Source organism: Podarcis raffonei, chromosome 12 (assembly GCF_027172205.1).
Source record: "Podarcis raffonei isolate rPodRaf1 chromosome 12, rPodRaf1.pri, whole genome shotgun sequence".
Lineage (NCBI taxonomy): Eukaryota > Metazoa > Chordata > Lepidosauria > Squamata > Lacertidae > Podarcis > Podarcis raffonei.
The window spans coordinates 37345377-37360453 of NC_070613.1; the positions used below are offsets into that span (position 1 = coordinate 37345377).

General features: G+C 43.1%; 1 protein-coding gene across 5 annotated transcripts in view; it reads left to right on the forward strand.

Moving 5' to 3' along the window:
* CREB5 (cAMP responsive element binding protein 5) overlaps window positions 1-15077 on the forward strand; it is a 265104-nt gene that overhangs the window by 49212 nt on the left and 200815 nt on the right. For 3 of the 5 annotated variants that reach the window (XM_053359570.1, XM_053359566.1, XM_053359568.1), the window contains exons 2-4: window positions 8370-8500; window positions 12202-12273; window positions 13921-14014. In XM_053359570.1, coding sequence (XP_053215545.1) covers window positions 12220-12273; window positions 13921-14014 — 148 coding nt within the window. In that variant the 5' untranslated portion in view covers window positions 8370-8500; window positions 12202-12219. The remainder of the gene's footprint in view (window positions 1-8369; window positions 8501-12201; window positions 12274-13920; window positions 14015-15077) is intronic. The other 2 variants (XM_053359569.1, XM_053359567.1) reach the window with 2 other exon arrangements.

The following is a 15077-nucleotide window of genomic DNA, read 5'->3' on the forward strand; positions in this document are numbered from 1 at the left end:
TGTTCTGTCCTTAAAAAAAAAATCTGTTTCAGATACTTTCTCCATTCAAGATACAGTTCTGTTTTCTGTTTTTATATCTATATTTACTAAAAGAAAGCCTATAACAAGTTGTTTTGGTACTCTCATTCTTTGAATATTTGTCCCTCTCCTTATCCTAAAATCTATGATCCCTTGGAGGTCACATGGGAGGGACTTATTCCACAACCTCCATCTTGGAGGGACATTCCACAACCTTCCTCTTGGAACTGAGTGTACAAGTTAAACTTGTGGCTACAACCGCAGCGTAAATTTTGTGTGTATGCGCCTTCCTTGTTGCCCCAGTCCCTACTTTCTGTAACATATTTTTCCCTGATGAAGAATTCTGGAGAACTCAGATGATTGCTACAATTTTTGACATTTTGATTTATATAGATTGATAGAGGACCCTTCCTTTTAATAAATAAATAAGATTCTAGTTCGATTGTATTTCTGTATGCAGTCAGCATTTACATATAATTGCATAACACTACACTGAAAGCACCACTGAGATTTGAGGTTCCAGCCATCGATCATGCTAAGGCCTGTTTAGAAAGCCACACATGTGGAATTCTTCCTAGCATCCAGACCCATTTGGAAATATTTTAATCCAGGAAAATATGGGTGACAGATCCTTTACCATAGCAGCACAAACAGCCACAAGTGTAATAATGAATCCTGTATGTGTACATATGTGGAAAGCTTGATGCTAGCTGTTTTTAAAACAAGCACTTCAGCTGGACAGAAGGAAAAACATCATACTCCATTTCATTCCAATGATCCTGAAAATTGGTGGGAGGGTTTACTCAGGCAGGGAGAAACTGGTAACAAAGTTTGCCATTAACTCTTCCTTCACCATGTTTTGAATGATGCTGTTTTTAGAGTAATTCCAGAAAACTAGCCATGCTAATGGATTTACTGCCCTCAGAAAATAAATCAACCAAGATGATCATTATGGCATTTGAGAGACTAACTGGTTTATTGTGGCACAAGTTTGTGTAGGCAGTACCCTACATCAGATGCATGAAATAGACCATGAAGGTAGCAGATATATGTGTGGGCTGAAGTCTACTGTAGGACATAGTAGATTACAAATAAGAAAAAGCTCAATATACTGGATGACTGTGTGTGCATGATGAATATAACTAAATTTAATGCAGTTTCATTTTGGTAATGTCTTCCATCTCAGTGCTTAAGAAGAAGGTGCATTTGCTTTCTTCCTATAGCATAACTGGAAAAGTAAAAATCCCGATCTCATGTATCCAGTGTAGAAGCTAGAAAATGTTAGTTTGTGGGTCATTCCTTTGTATCAAGCTGGGCAAATTGCAGAGGTTGACAGTGATGACCAGCATGCAAGGATGCAAGATGTGTTGTTACAAACAAGTCAGTGTAAGCCTCAGGCCTCTGCACGTGCCTTCATGTGCACAGGGCGGCGATTTAAAGCTTCTTGTCCTGTTTTTGGCCCCTTAAACATCAGTTTCCTGTTTCTGATTAATATGGGAGTTTGTAGTTTGTACGAACCACATTTAGGTAGCAAGCCAGGATAGATATCAAACTGAGTTTGCTTAAAATGGGAAACTTGTGTGGTGTGTGTGTGTGTGTGTGTGTGTGTAGACTAGGAGTGGAAGTTTAAAACCTTTCCCCACTTGTGTTCAAGTGTGGGAGCATGTAAATGTAAGGCTTGTGTGCTCAAAACAAGAAACCATGCTGTTTGGTCTGAACTGGGTGCATGTCTTCACTAGCCAGCTCAGTCAATTCGAGATTCCAGTTCAATTCTCCATCCTCTGTGACGTACGCGGGCAAAATAGCGACAGACAGGTCTTCCCCCCCCAACCAGAACTCACCAGAATTCAGTTCCAGCACCTCTCAGGTGGGCACCATTGCCATTCTAAGACAATGAGGGGAGGTTCATGGTGAGTTCCGGCACCTCTTTTTCTCAAAAAATAGCACCGGCGAACGACAGCCACACACAAGAGAGAGCTGTCAGCAGATTGAGTGCAACTCTGAAGTTTGCAGTAGTATGGAACGAATCTGTGGAAACAATTCCCCACAAAGAACCCAGAGAAGACTGAGTGTAACCGGTGCCCACAGAATGCTAACTTCTAGGAATGGGGGGAAACAAACCTCGAGGGGAGTTGGGAATAATGCCCACAGGAACTTGGGCTAAATGCTATGGGATACTTCAAGATTCACAGGCAAGGCAAGTTCCCATTTGTTCACTGCTTGTTTCTTTCATCAAACACTTAATAATGTATAGTGAGGAGCTGGTGCGTGACTGAAGATGCATGATAAACATCAACGCTGGCATGCATCTCCCTCCTTCATGGTTTAGAGTGCTCTGTGAAGCATGCTGTAGTGTAGACAAACAGAAACTTGTCTGTCCCGTAACACTGGAAGTTGTCCCAAGTCAAGCATGAAGAACCAATGTCTGGCATGTGGACTTTCTAAGAGAGACCAGCATGCAGGGAACCTCTCCTCTCTTTTTCATGTTTCTCGTGAATCCATGTGGATTTTACATTCCATTGAAGCTTTTTTTTAATTAAAAAATACGTATTATTTCTCCATGGAAAACAAATATGCCCATAGTGAATAGTTTTCAGGGCTGAGCCTCTGACCTAGACTGGGTGGATGTACGACAATTACTCTGTCCCTTTCTTAAGGGTTAATCACAAGGTTGAAAACTCTGCAACATTCAGTCAGGATGGAGCTGAAGGCTGAAATGTCACTTTTGAAACAGGGTTAAGAAGGTCGCACAGCTGCAAATAATAATAGCTCGATGAAAATCAGATTCTGACTGCAACCCACTTCAAGAATAACATTGGAACAGGAAACAAGCCTGCGTGATATTCTTACGAGTTAAGCCGTACAAATTTTTGCAGATATTTTATTTAGTTATTTGTTTTTTATGCAGAGACTGAAAGGAGAACAGGGTCCAGTGATTTCACGCCATTCCTTTCCAGCAGTTGTGCAAAGACAACGTTGTGCTAATCTGATATACCCACAAGGGTAAGATACAAAGTGAGCAGTGAAATATTTGAGGAGTGGTCATTTGAGGAGTGGGCTTGTTGTTTAACGTGCTGTATTTCTAAATTCTTTTTTGTTCTCTGGAGGTGTTTCCAAACCTGTGGAAAATCTGAAGGGCCAAACCCCCCAAACTTCAGGTTACTTAAATATGTCTGTAATTTGTTCCTGGCTGTGTTAGGGACCATGCTTTGCAATGTATATTCACTAACCCCATGACAGATTGACAGTGAGGCTGTGCCCATGTTGGGCTGAGGTGGAGATACTGGTGGCCCTGCTCTCCTTTCACGTCGTTTGTCAGGTAAGCAGCCTCTGCAACTTCCTCCAGGAAAATATTTGCTTGCAATCTAAGACAGTGAGAGAGGCTGTTTACCAGCACCTGCCCCACATTGGCCTTGTTTCTGAGTTTGAAATGTGGGAAGAGCTTGAGGTGGTTTATGAGTGGGCTGCCTTGGTGTATAGACAGGAAGGCATTGAAGAGGGGTTGTGACTAAGTTGATTTTGATGTATGAGGAACATGGGTTGGATACGGAATGGCCATGCTGGCAGATTATGGGTGCTAGTGCAGGTAAATGGCAGGTTATGGGTGCTAGAGCAGGTAAGACAGTGCCACAGGTAAGAGTTAGGTTGGCATGTAGGAGGGAAGGGTTTGAGCAGTCGTGGCAACATCCCTCCTTCCTGCCCGAGGGCATCTTGCTCAGGGTTCCTTCAAATTTGGCAGCACCACTGAAAATGTACCTGGACATTGTAATCTCTCTCGTTCAATTTTAAACACATGTTTTGAGATGGGGTAGTGGTGGTGGTGGATTAATTTACACAAGAATATTACAACAGTATTTGGGTTTTATTTTCAATACATGCAAAAAAGTCCCTTCTCCCTATTATGTATCATTGGCATCTTGAGAGACAACGGAGTGTGCCTCTGGGGGTGAAGTTCAACTGCTGGAGAATCACAGTGCCTGCTGTGGCTGTAGAGACCAGTAACTCATAAGTGCTGCCTCCTGCGTTGTTTTTGCTGCCTTAGCAGCACTGAAGTGACCTCTCTGGGGTACAAGCTTGGGCATTGTGTATGGAGGTCCTGGGCTGCCCAGATAATAATAATAATAATAATAATAATAATAATAATAATAATAATTTATTATTTGTACCCCGCCCATCTGGCTGGGTTTCCCCAGCCACTCTGAGCGGCTTCCAACAAAGATGAAAGATACACTAAAATGTCACATATTAAAAACTTCCCTGAACAGGGTTTCCTTCAGATGTCTTCTGAATGTCAGGTAGATGTTTATCGCTTTGACATCTGATGGGAGGGTGTTCCACAGGGCGGGCGCCACTACCGAGAAGGCCCTCTGCCTGGTTCCCTGTAACTTGGCCTCTCACAGTGAGGGAACCGCCAGAAGGCCCTCGGAGCTGGACCTCAGTGTCCGGGCAGAACGATGGGGGAGGAGACGCTCCTTCAGATATACTGGACCGAGGCCATTTAGGGCTTTAAAGGTCAGCACCAACACTTTGAATTGTGCTCGGAAACGTACTGGGAGCCAATGTAGGTCTTTCAAGACCGGTGTTACATGGTCTCGGCGGCCGCTCCCAGTCACCAGTCTAGCAGCCGCATTCTGAATTAGTTGTAGTTTCCGGGTCACCTTCAAAGGTAGCCCCATGTAGAGCGCATTGCAGTAGTCCAAGCGGGAGATAACCAGAGCATGTACCACTCTGGCGAGACAGTCTGCAGGCAGATAGGGTCTCAGCCTACGTACCAGATGGAGCTGGTAAACAGCTGCCCTGGATACAGATTTGACCTGTGCCTCCATGGACAGCTATGAGTCCAAAATGACTCCCAGGCTGCGCACCTGGTCCTTCAGGGGCACAGTTACCCCATTCAGAACCAGGGAATCCTCCACACCTGCCCGCCTCCTGTCCCCCAAAAACAGTACTTCTGTCTTGTCAGGATTCAACCTCAATCTGTTAGCCGCCATCCATCCTCCAACCGCTTCCAGACACTCACACAGGACCTTCACCGCCTTCAACAAGACCCTCCTCTCAGCCTTGCTGATGTGGTCCAAAGGAAAGGAGAGCAATACGTTTTACACCAGCTTGGCTGCAGGAGTTGCCTATGTATGATATGTACCGTATTTTTCGCTCCATAAGATGCACCTATTTTTTAGAGGGGGAATGCAAGAAAAAAAATATTCTTTAAAGGGAGTGCTGAGCAGAGCCTGTATGCATCCCAGGCTCTGCTCAGCGCTCCCTTTCACAAGCTGCGCGGAGCGTGTGTGCGGCGCTTGCAGGCTTTTCCCCAAGGAGGGAGAAGGGCAGTCACTGACAGACTGCCCTTCTCCCTCCTCGGGGAAAAGCCCCCAAGAGCTCCACGTGGCTCTTGGGGGCTTTTCCGGGAGGTGGGGGAAGGAACTGAGGGACTAAGCCAGAAGCTAGAACAGCAAGAGGGAGTGCTGCACAACTTTCCCTCTTGCTGTTCTAGCTTCTGGGATAGCCGCACGAAGCCTCTTCAGGGCAGCGGGATGAAGGCTCCCACTGCCCTGAAGAGGCTTCGCACGGCTAAGCCAGAAGATAGAACAGCTAGAGGGAGCGCTGCACAGTGATCCTTCTTGCTGTTCTGGCTTCTGGGATAGCTGCGCAGCCTGCATTCGCTCCATAAGACGCACACACATTTCCCCTTACTTTTTAGGAGGGAAAAAGTGTGCCTTATAGAGCGGAAAATATGGTATGTATGTATATATATATATATATATATATATATATATATGCAGCTTATCACAGTCACACAAGCAGTTTGTGAAGATTATGGAAAAGTCAGAATGCACTCCCTCTCCATAGCTATGTGAATTACCCATTAGAGAATACACATTAAACAATATTGACGTGAACACAGTTCTGTCTTCAGCCAATCTTTATCCACACTCTTTCAGTCTGAATGCCATGTATCTTTCTGCCTCATGCTGAGTGAGTGATATTTCATTGGTGTGTCAGGCTTCAACAATGCAGTGGGCTTCCTAGCATATGTAGGCTGCCAATACCGTGCTTTACTTGGTCACTACAGGGCAATGAATTTTGAAAGATGTTGTTAACATCTACATTAAATCCTAAGCTTCTTTTCACTTGCACAACTACGCTAATACTGTCAGAAACTGGCATATAATGATTACAAGTACAATTGTTTCGATTCTGAAATTAAGGTGTCAGTTCCCATATATTTTACTATATACCACATGTCCAGAATTTTCTGGATGTAGCCAGCATTCAGTCCTCGCAAACAGTGTCCAGGTGGAAATTGCTGAAATGTCTGGGGAAACCATGGCGTATGGCCCATGCCAGTAGTGTAGATTTGGATGACTTTAATTAAAAATAGCTCAAAACCTCATTTTTTAGCTCAACAACTTTTTTGGGGGGGAGAGAAAAAGAAAAACGCTCCACAACCCTAATTTCACTTACTTAAGTTCAGTGGGATATCCTTTCTGCAGACTAAGGGTTTGTGGAGATATTATCATTCTACACGGTCTCAACCCTATCTGTACTTGATCTTTGAACTCTGCTGTCTCTTTTGTATAGTCCTGTGCTGAATTCTTTTTAATGAGATCTGACACAAAGAATCCTGAAAGGGTGGGCTAATTTCACAAGGGATGAAAATGTTTGCAAAGTGCTCCCTCTGCAAAGTCTGAATTCCACCCTGTTTTCCTGTTATACAAGCTGCTCTTCCACCATGACCTGTTCCTTTGGTCTTCCTGTAGCATCTGTACCAACCAGCTTTACTTCACCTCATGTTCCTGAGCAGCAGGAACATCTATGTTGAGGCGGGTTGAGCAGGGAAAGTTAATTCTACTTACTGCTGCACTAGCTGCAAAAGTTCTGCTTTGTACAAAGCATAGCTGGCAACTGTCCCTTATTTGTCTGGAAAGTCCCTTATCCCAGCGCTGTGTCCCGCTGCTGTCCCTTATTGATGATGTCCCTTAAATTTCCCGGGTTTCAAAGAAAGCAGCTCCTCTCCCTCCCTCCCTGCCGGCCAGGGAGGAGGCAGGCTCCAACTGTGTTGCTTGGCTGCGTTGCTTACCCAATAAGGAGTCTAAGAACGACTGGGGGGGTGGAGCTTGCATGCCTTGTGCCGATCAAATCGGCCACGTTGCCTGGGGACTCGCCTTTGCTCAGCGCTACCCAGCGGAGAGGTGACGGTGGTTTTCCTTGCTGCATCCCCTTTGCCGGGGTTGCTGCGCTGTGGGAACCACCGCTTGAGGCTTCGTTTGGCTCCTGGCTGGGTTTTCTGCCTTTGGCTCGGAGGAGCTCAGAAGTTGAACATACCTGTGTTCAGAAAATCCCTTATTTTGGCTGCTGATCCCTTATTTTCGAGGCTGCTGGTCCCTTATTTTCAAATCTGTGAGTTGACAGCTATGGTACAAAGTGCTGTCCTAGGTGACTCTCCAAGGCCATCCTTTGATTTCTTAGTACCCCAAACTGTTGACCTGTGAGTAGCACTTTAGATGCAGCTGCTGCTATTATACCCTCCAAGTGTCCTGATTTCCCAGGGACATTCCTGGAATTACGAAAGCCACCATGGCTTCTGATTCGATCCTGGAATGTCCCCATTTTCCCTACCAGGGATTTTTTTTACCAGGAGTTTGTTTTTATCTTTATTCATTTTAAGACCTGCTATTTCTCCGAATTTTTTTATCTCTTCTAGTGCTTTTGGGAGTGACTCTGTTGGTTCTTCTACAGACATCACCACATCATCTGCGAAAGCTTTTAATTTATATTTTCTCTCTCCCACCCCATTCCTTTAATTTCTTGATTACGTCTTATTCTTTTCACCAAAACTTCTAAAACTATTATAAACAATAAAGGTGACAGTGGACAACCTCGTCTAGTTCCTTTCGTTATTTTGCAATTCTCAGCCAGTACATTATTTACTATCAACGTTGCTGATTGTTCAGTATATATTGCCTTAACTTCTTTTATAAAAATGTCTCTGTAATTTCATTGAGAATTGCTTCTTGTGTTAAAATTGCTAAAGCTCCAGAAAATTGCGGCCGAGCCTGTTTCACATGTTACAGAAAATTTAGTCCTGCATTCATAGATAATCCTGTAGTTTTATTCAGATTAAGATATGTTCGGTTGTCAGCTTCCACTGAGGAAAAAGTAAGACTAAGGAAATCCCACTTTATAATGGAAGAAAGAAAAGGAGAGCTGTGACCCACCTTATTTCTCCCTCTAGTTTCTATGTAATATTTGAATTGAATACTGCCCTGCTGCGTACAGTTCTTTTGATCCAAGACAATTGTTTGTGGGTTGCCATAAAATTTTCTCACCAACTTTTCCCTCTTATTTAGATAGCACCAGCAGAGCAATAAAGGCCTGTGTTGAAATAGCAACAGACTCTTCGCTTGAAGTTTGCCTCTTGACCCAGAGTTGAAGAATGTGAGCAGGACAGTGTGGTACCTTCTTCTAATAAATGTAAAGTGTAAGTTTCTCAAAGCCTTTCACTAATATGAAGCATTTTTAAGATTTATTAACACGAAATGAAAAAGGGTATTTTTGGAAATACTAATTTCTGATAAGTAAGAAATTTCGATGGCATCTTGATGCATATCCATATTAGAGTTGTCCAATGTAATATAAGCAAGCAAGCATGGCATTAGTCTATTTCAGAAAGAAACCACTATACAGTGGCACCTTGGTTCTCAAACGCCTTGGTTCTCAAATGCTGAAAACCCAGAAGTAAGAGTTCTGGTTTTCAAACAATTTTTGGAAACCGAACGTCCAATACGGCTGTCAGCTATTGTTTCCAGGGCACCTGTACCAACCAGAAGCTGCGCCTTGGTTTTCGAACATTTCGGAAGTCAAGCAGACTTCCGGAATGGATTAAGTTTGGTGCTTTTGTTTTTGCTATTTATTTTGCATTTTTGTGACTGTGTGTAACCCAGTTCAGCTACTGATTGATTGATTGATTGTGTAACTGCGGAAATGGATAAAAGCCCCCCATCTAAACAATGACTATCATCAGTGCAGGTAAGAAAAAACAATAATTTTAATTTTTATCATCTACAATACTGTCTTTATTTATTTTATAGTACAGTACATTGATTATTGTTTTCATTGTATGGATCAAAGATCTCATTAGATAGTAGAATTCATGTTAAATTGCTGTTTTAGGGGTTGTTTTTGGAACGAATTAATCTGTTTTGCTTTACTTTCTATGGGAAAGCGTGCCTTGGTTTTGGAATGCTTTGGTTTTGGAACGGACTTCCGGAACGGATGAAGTTTGAGAACCAAGGTGCCACTGTAGTTTGCTCAAGGGCCAGCTTGTCCTGCTAGCCTGGAAATGACTCACTGCAGCAAGAGAAGCCAAGTGAGATTTTTAGGTTGACCCACCGCCTGCTCCTGCTTTATTTCAGCATTCTCTTTAGGCTTGTTGTGACTCAGTTTGTTTCAGATGACATATGTGTTTATCAGTGTAAGGAAACAATATTATAGCCACCGTAGTAAACACAGCTTGCAATTTGCAAGCATTAGTGTGTACTACACTGTGTCGCAGGGCATTGGACTAGATGAATCTTGGGCGGTCCTTTCCAACTCTACAATTCTATGATTCCATGAGTCTACTGGAAATCTCCCCCTCCTCCAAATCATTGATTGGTAAAAGCCAATGAAACATGAGCATGTGTCCCATTTTTTCAGATCTACTTTCCTGGTGTCACTTAGAAGGTTCAATAGCCTTGATAACTAGAGAAGTCCAAATGTATATAATCTACAGCTGTTTAAACTATCGCAACAGCAGCCAGCAAAAATACAAGCACAAGTCACGATGCAATGAAATATGGGAGTGGAATAGCAATTCCCCACACTTTCACCAGCTTCACAGTTTGTGAGAGGTTTGCTATATCAACCAAGAATGCCAGTCCCAAAAATGGGACAATAATGTGACAGAATCTCATAGAATCATAGAATAGAATCATAGAATCATAGAGTTGGAAGATACCACAAGGGCCATCAAGTCCAACCCCCTGCCAAGCAGGAAACACCATCAGAGCACTCCTGACATATGGTTGTCAAGCCTCTGCTTAAAGACCTCCAAAGAAGGAGACTCCACCACACTCCTTGGCAGCAAATTCCACTGTCGAACAGCTCTTACTGTCAGGAAGTTCTTCCTAATGTTTAGGTGGAATCTTCTTTCTTGTAGTTTGGATCCATTGCTCCGTGTCCGCTTCTCTGGAGCAGCAGAAAACAACCTTTCTCCCTCCTCTATGTGACATCCTTTTATATATTTGAACATGGCTATCATATCACCCCTTAACCTCCTCTTCTCCAGGCTAAACATGCCCAGCTCCCTTAGCCGTTCCTCATAAGGCATCGTTTCCAGGCCTTTGACCATTTTGGTTGCCCTCCTCTGGACACGTTCCAGTTTGTCAGTGTCCTTCTTGAACTGTGGTGCCCAGAACTGGACACAGTACTCCAGGTGAGGTCTGACCAGAGCAGAATACAGTGGCACTATTACTTCCCTTGATCTAGATGCTATACTCCTATTGATGCAGCCCAGAATTAATAGGAGTGTTTTAAGCTAACAAAGATTTTTAAGCTAACAAATATCCCTGTAAAATTGAATCAGAATGACTCAGAGATATACAGTAGATGAAATGGATGTAATTTCTTGCTAACGAGTTCATTGGAAGTTCTAAACTGAATAAGCATGAGTTGCTATTTTATGGATGAAGGTAGCAAAGCAATAGAATGCAACTTTGGACTACATTTGCCACAAGGAATGTTCCAGAACTGAAGCGAGTTTTTCCACGGAGTGACATGGTCAAAACTATTTCTCCAACAAGGATCCAGATATTTGCAATTTAGGGTATTGGTTTCCCATTATATAACCAATTGAGGCTTATGTAAACCCCGCCCCCCCAAAAAGAATGCTCCTGCTCAACATTCCAAAATATATAGTATATTCTTAATAAATCCATTTTTTGGGGGGGGGGGAATAATTTCAAATTATTCTTTTAGCTCTTCCCCCTTCTTCCTGTGCTGAAGTCGCATTGCATCTTTCCACACATTAAAAGAAAGAGAGAGGAATGCCGTGGCTCAGTTGTCAGGTTGTGTAAAGTCTGTTTTCTCTCCTCATCCACAGTGTGGGGGCAGAATGATGGAACATTATTTTCAATAAATTCATGCAAAGGATAACAGATGGATTATATATGCTTTGTTTGTTCATGCAAAAGGGTTCTTGTATACCTTCAGAGGTTATTTCATTACACTCATTATTTGGGCAGCAAGGGTTCGATCTATTATGGAGGAAGTGCCTGTGGATGCAATCCTATATTGGAATGGATCAAATCTAAAAGAGTGCTTTCCCCAATATCAACCATCTTCAGCCCTATGATCAGCAAAGGAGGCTCAGTTGGTGATGACCCACAGCCAGGCCTTCTTGGTGGTGGTCTCCAACTTTTGCAGTGCCCTCCCTCGTGAAATTCTTCCATTTCCTTCAGTATTAACTTATAGGAGAAATTGAAAAAGATTCCTGTTTACTCATGCATTTGATTATTAGCTAGAGAGTACCTAACTGATTTTAGGAGTTTTAAATTTTCTTTTTGGAAGGTTGTTTTTAAACTGTTTTATAGCAGCTGTTTCTTTAGAACTGTTTTTAGAGGTTTTCATTGTACTGTTTGATGGTCTCCATCCTGGGCTCATTTGGAGGAAGGTGCAGAATATAAGTTTAATAAATACATCAATAAATAATATTTAATTTTATCTTCTTAATACTTAATCAGTGCTCAGGATAATCACTTCAGAGTCTTAGAAAAGGCTCTTAAGCATTATGTTTGAAGTGATAATCACTAGAAGAGGCAAAGGTAAAAAGGTATACAGTATTTAATTTGTGATATTTCTGAATAGCATCGGTAGTATTATCTAACAATAACACTGAGAATAATTTTTCTCCAGATAGAAACTTCCTCTGACAGGATAATTCTGTCCTCGTTTTAAGTGCACAAATATGCTCTGGAAGGGCACTTAGGAGCAGACACTAGGAAGTTTGATTTTAGGAGTTATGGGTGGGTGGTAAAGTTTCTGTGTGTTGTTGATGTTTTTTATGGGGACCCAGGCAACTATACTTTCTCTGTTTTCTGAAATTTAGGGGTTCCCTTTCCCTCCTTTCCTTTTAACATGTAGATTCATGAGGAATCAAAGATGAATTTGGAACAGGAGAGGCCTTTTGTCTGCAGTGCCCCAGGCTGCTCACAGGTGAGTTGAATGGCTAGGAATACAAACCAAGTCTATAGCTGTAGCATAACATCTTCTGGTGTATTAACATGTCTCCGGTCTTTAAACATTTATTACGGATTTTTAAAGGCTGTTTGATATTGCTTGGATATTTCGTTTTAGATGTTGTTGTTATTGTATAAACCAGTGGTTCCCAATTGGTGGCCTGCGGGCCCCAGGGGGTCCGCCTAACCCACCCAGGGAGTCCGTGGCACATACCCATCAATTGTCTCATTTTGGGGCACCATGCTCATGCAGGAGTACAGGCATGCATCCTGGTTTTGTGCTGGGACATGTTGGAGGGTATGGTGACACCATTCACCTAACCAAAACTGCCACAGAGACTCCAACATTTTCAAAAGCCATTGCTTGGCTTTTGAAAAACAGGAGGTCCGCATTACTTAGCTAATTGGGAACCATTAATAGAAACTATATTTAGGATACTGTACCACCCCTCCCCCCAAGTCGGGACATGGGTGGCGCTGTGGGTTAAACCACAGAACCTAGGACTTGCCGATCAGAAGGTTGGCGGTTCGAATCCCCGTAATGGGTTGAGTTACCGTTGCTCGGTCCCTGCTCCTGCCAACCTAGCAGTTCAAAAGCACGTCAAAGTGCAAGTAGATAAATAGGTACCGCTCCAATGGGAAGGTAAACGGCGTTTCTGTGCACTGCTCTGGTTCGCCAGAAGCAGCTTAGTCATGTTGGCTACATGACCCGGAAGCTGTACGTCGGCTCCCTCGGCCAATAAAGCGAGATGAGCGCCGCAACCCCAGAGTCGTCCATGACTGGACCTAATTTTCAGGGTATCCTTTACCTTTTACTACCACCCCAAAGATCCTGTGGGAGGAAGGGCAAGATAGAAATAATAAATAAATAAAGCCACGTAACACAATTATGTAGCTAAGCTATACAGCTGTCACTAGTCCAGTGAATATATGCTTTGCATTTTAGGTATGTTTTTATTCTCTGTAAACTGCTTTGAGACCCAGATGAGATGAGCAGAGCAAACCTTTTAAAAAATTAGAAAAATAAAATAACTCCAGCCCTTTGGGGACATCTTGCGCAGTAATAACAAGTGGCTCCTGAAACAACATGTTACAGTGTGGAGTCATAATCTGGTTTCCCAAAATAATCTGCATTCTAATATTCATTGAGCTGTTTTGGGCTTTTCCTTCCCCTTAGGATTCTCCATGGCCTTACCATTATTATGGCAAACCTTAGCATTCCCATGGGTTTTATGTGCATTGATGTTGGCGTTTTGGCTGCTTTGATATCAACACTGAAATAGTACTATTAATATTTATGATGATATCTATAGACTATTGTCTGAGCACACCTTGAAAAGTATAGAGAAAGGGGAGGGAGAACCAAAAAATCCACTAACCACCAAAGCAGCCATCACTAGAGAAATACATTTGCGTGTGCCGTTATCCTTATAGAAAACAGGTTCTCTTAAATGATGGGTAAAGATTAATTTTACTCATTGCATCATTGGAGTCCACCCCTTCCCACATCCTTACCGTGTTGTCGTAATGCCTGAACCAGTTACCTTAAGAACAAAAATAATGTCCTTTGCCAGATATATATTCAGAAACGAAATCTTTCCTTCCTTTTGTGTTTGCTTGGCAGCGTTTTCCAACAGAGGATCACCTGATGATTCACAGGCACAAACATGAAATGACTTTGAAGTTTCCTTCACTGAAAACAGATAACATGTTATCAGGTAAGAAGATAGGAGTAGGAAAAGCAATCGGTTGTCAATTCTGATGTGGATAAGGATAAACATTAGTTTCGTGCCAAGGCCCCACCCCACCCCCGTTGCCCATCTACCAGGAATAAGCAGACAAGACACATTAGAATTTGGGTCAACTAAGGCTACAACTTTACTGATTACGGGTGTCAGAGGTTTGGCATAGGCATTGAGTATAACCATTGACTTCTGGAACCACCTGGGTCAACCTGAGAGCAGGGCCATCCTATGACCTACGTCAAATAGGAATGAGGGATTGCTGTCTTGAGGAGTAATGTGGTCATCTGGGCATCAGGATGGAAGCAATTCCTCTTGGATCCCTTTAACGGGATACTGTTTCCCTCGGAGGCGCAAGCAGAGGCTACAATCTCCTTTCCAGCCAAGGCTTACCTGAACTGCCAAGTTGTAATGATTGTTATGAGGTAGGCAAAACTGCCAGACAACAGCCAATTGGTCAGATGGGGGGAAATTCCTGCTTGGCCTTGAAGATGGCAGCCAACGAGGTCCATAGCAAGGTCAAGGACAAACAAGAAAACCAATATACAAAGGGAGGGAGAGTGGGAGATCTGGTGAATAACTGGGTGCCAAGGCCAGGGTGTGCTGCTTTTTATTCCCCAGGAGCGGACCCAAGGGAAGCCTTCTGCTCCGTTAGGTCCGCCCCTTGGGAAAGGCCCACCTTCCAGCCTGCCTGGTATTGGTCAATTGTACAGGCAGGCTTGGATTTGAGGCTCCAGCAGGTGAGGCAGGTTAGCCCCAGTGTTCAGGACTCAATGCTGGATCAACAATGAGGGGTGCTGGCCCACAATGCTGTCACACCTTGGATGGTAAATGGGCTTATGTTCATTTCATTGTTCAGTTATGTTCTCAAGATGCAAAAGGCAGACCATGGCCCATTCACATTTTCCCAACTGAGTGTATGATAAATTAAATAGGCACAGTCCTGTTTGAGGAGTACTGTGGTGAGTCAAAAGTGTTGCTCCTGCCCTTTGATGCTTAGTTGTGTGTTGTTTCTTCCAGTGTTTTGTTCTTTGACAGC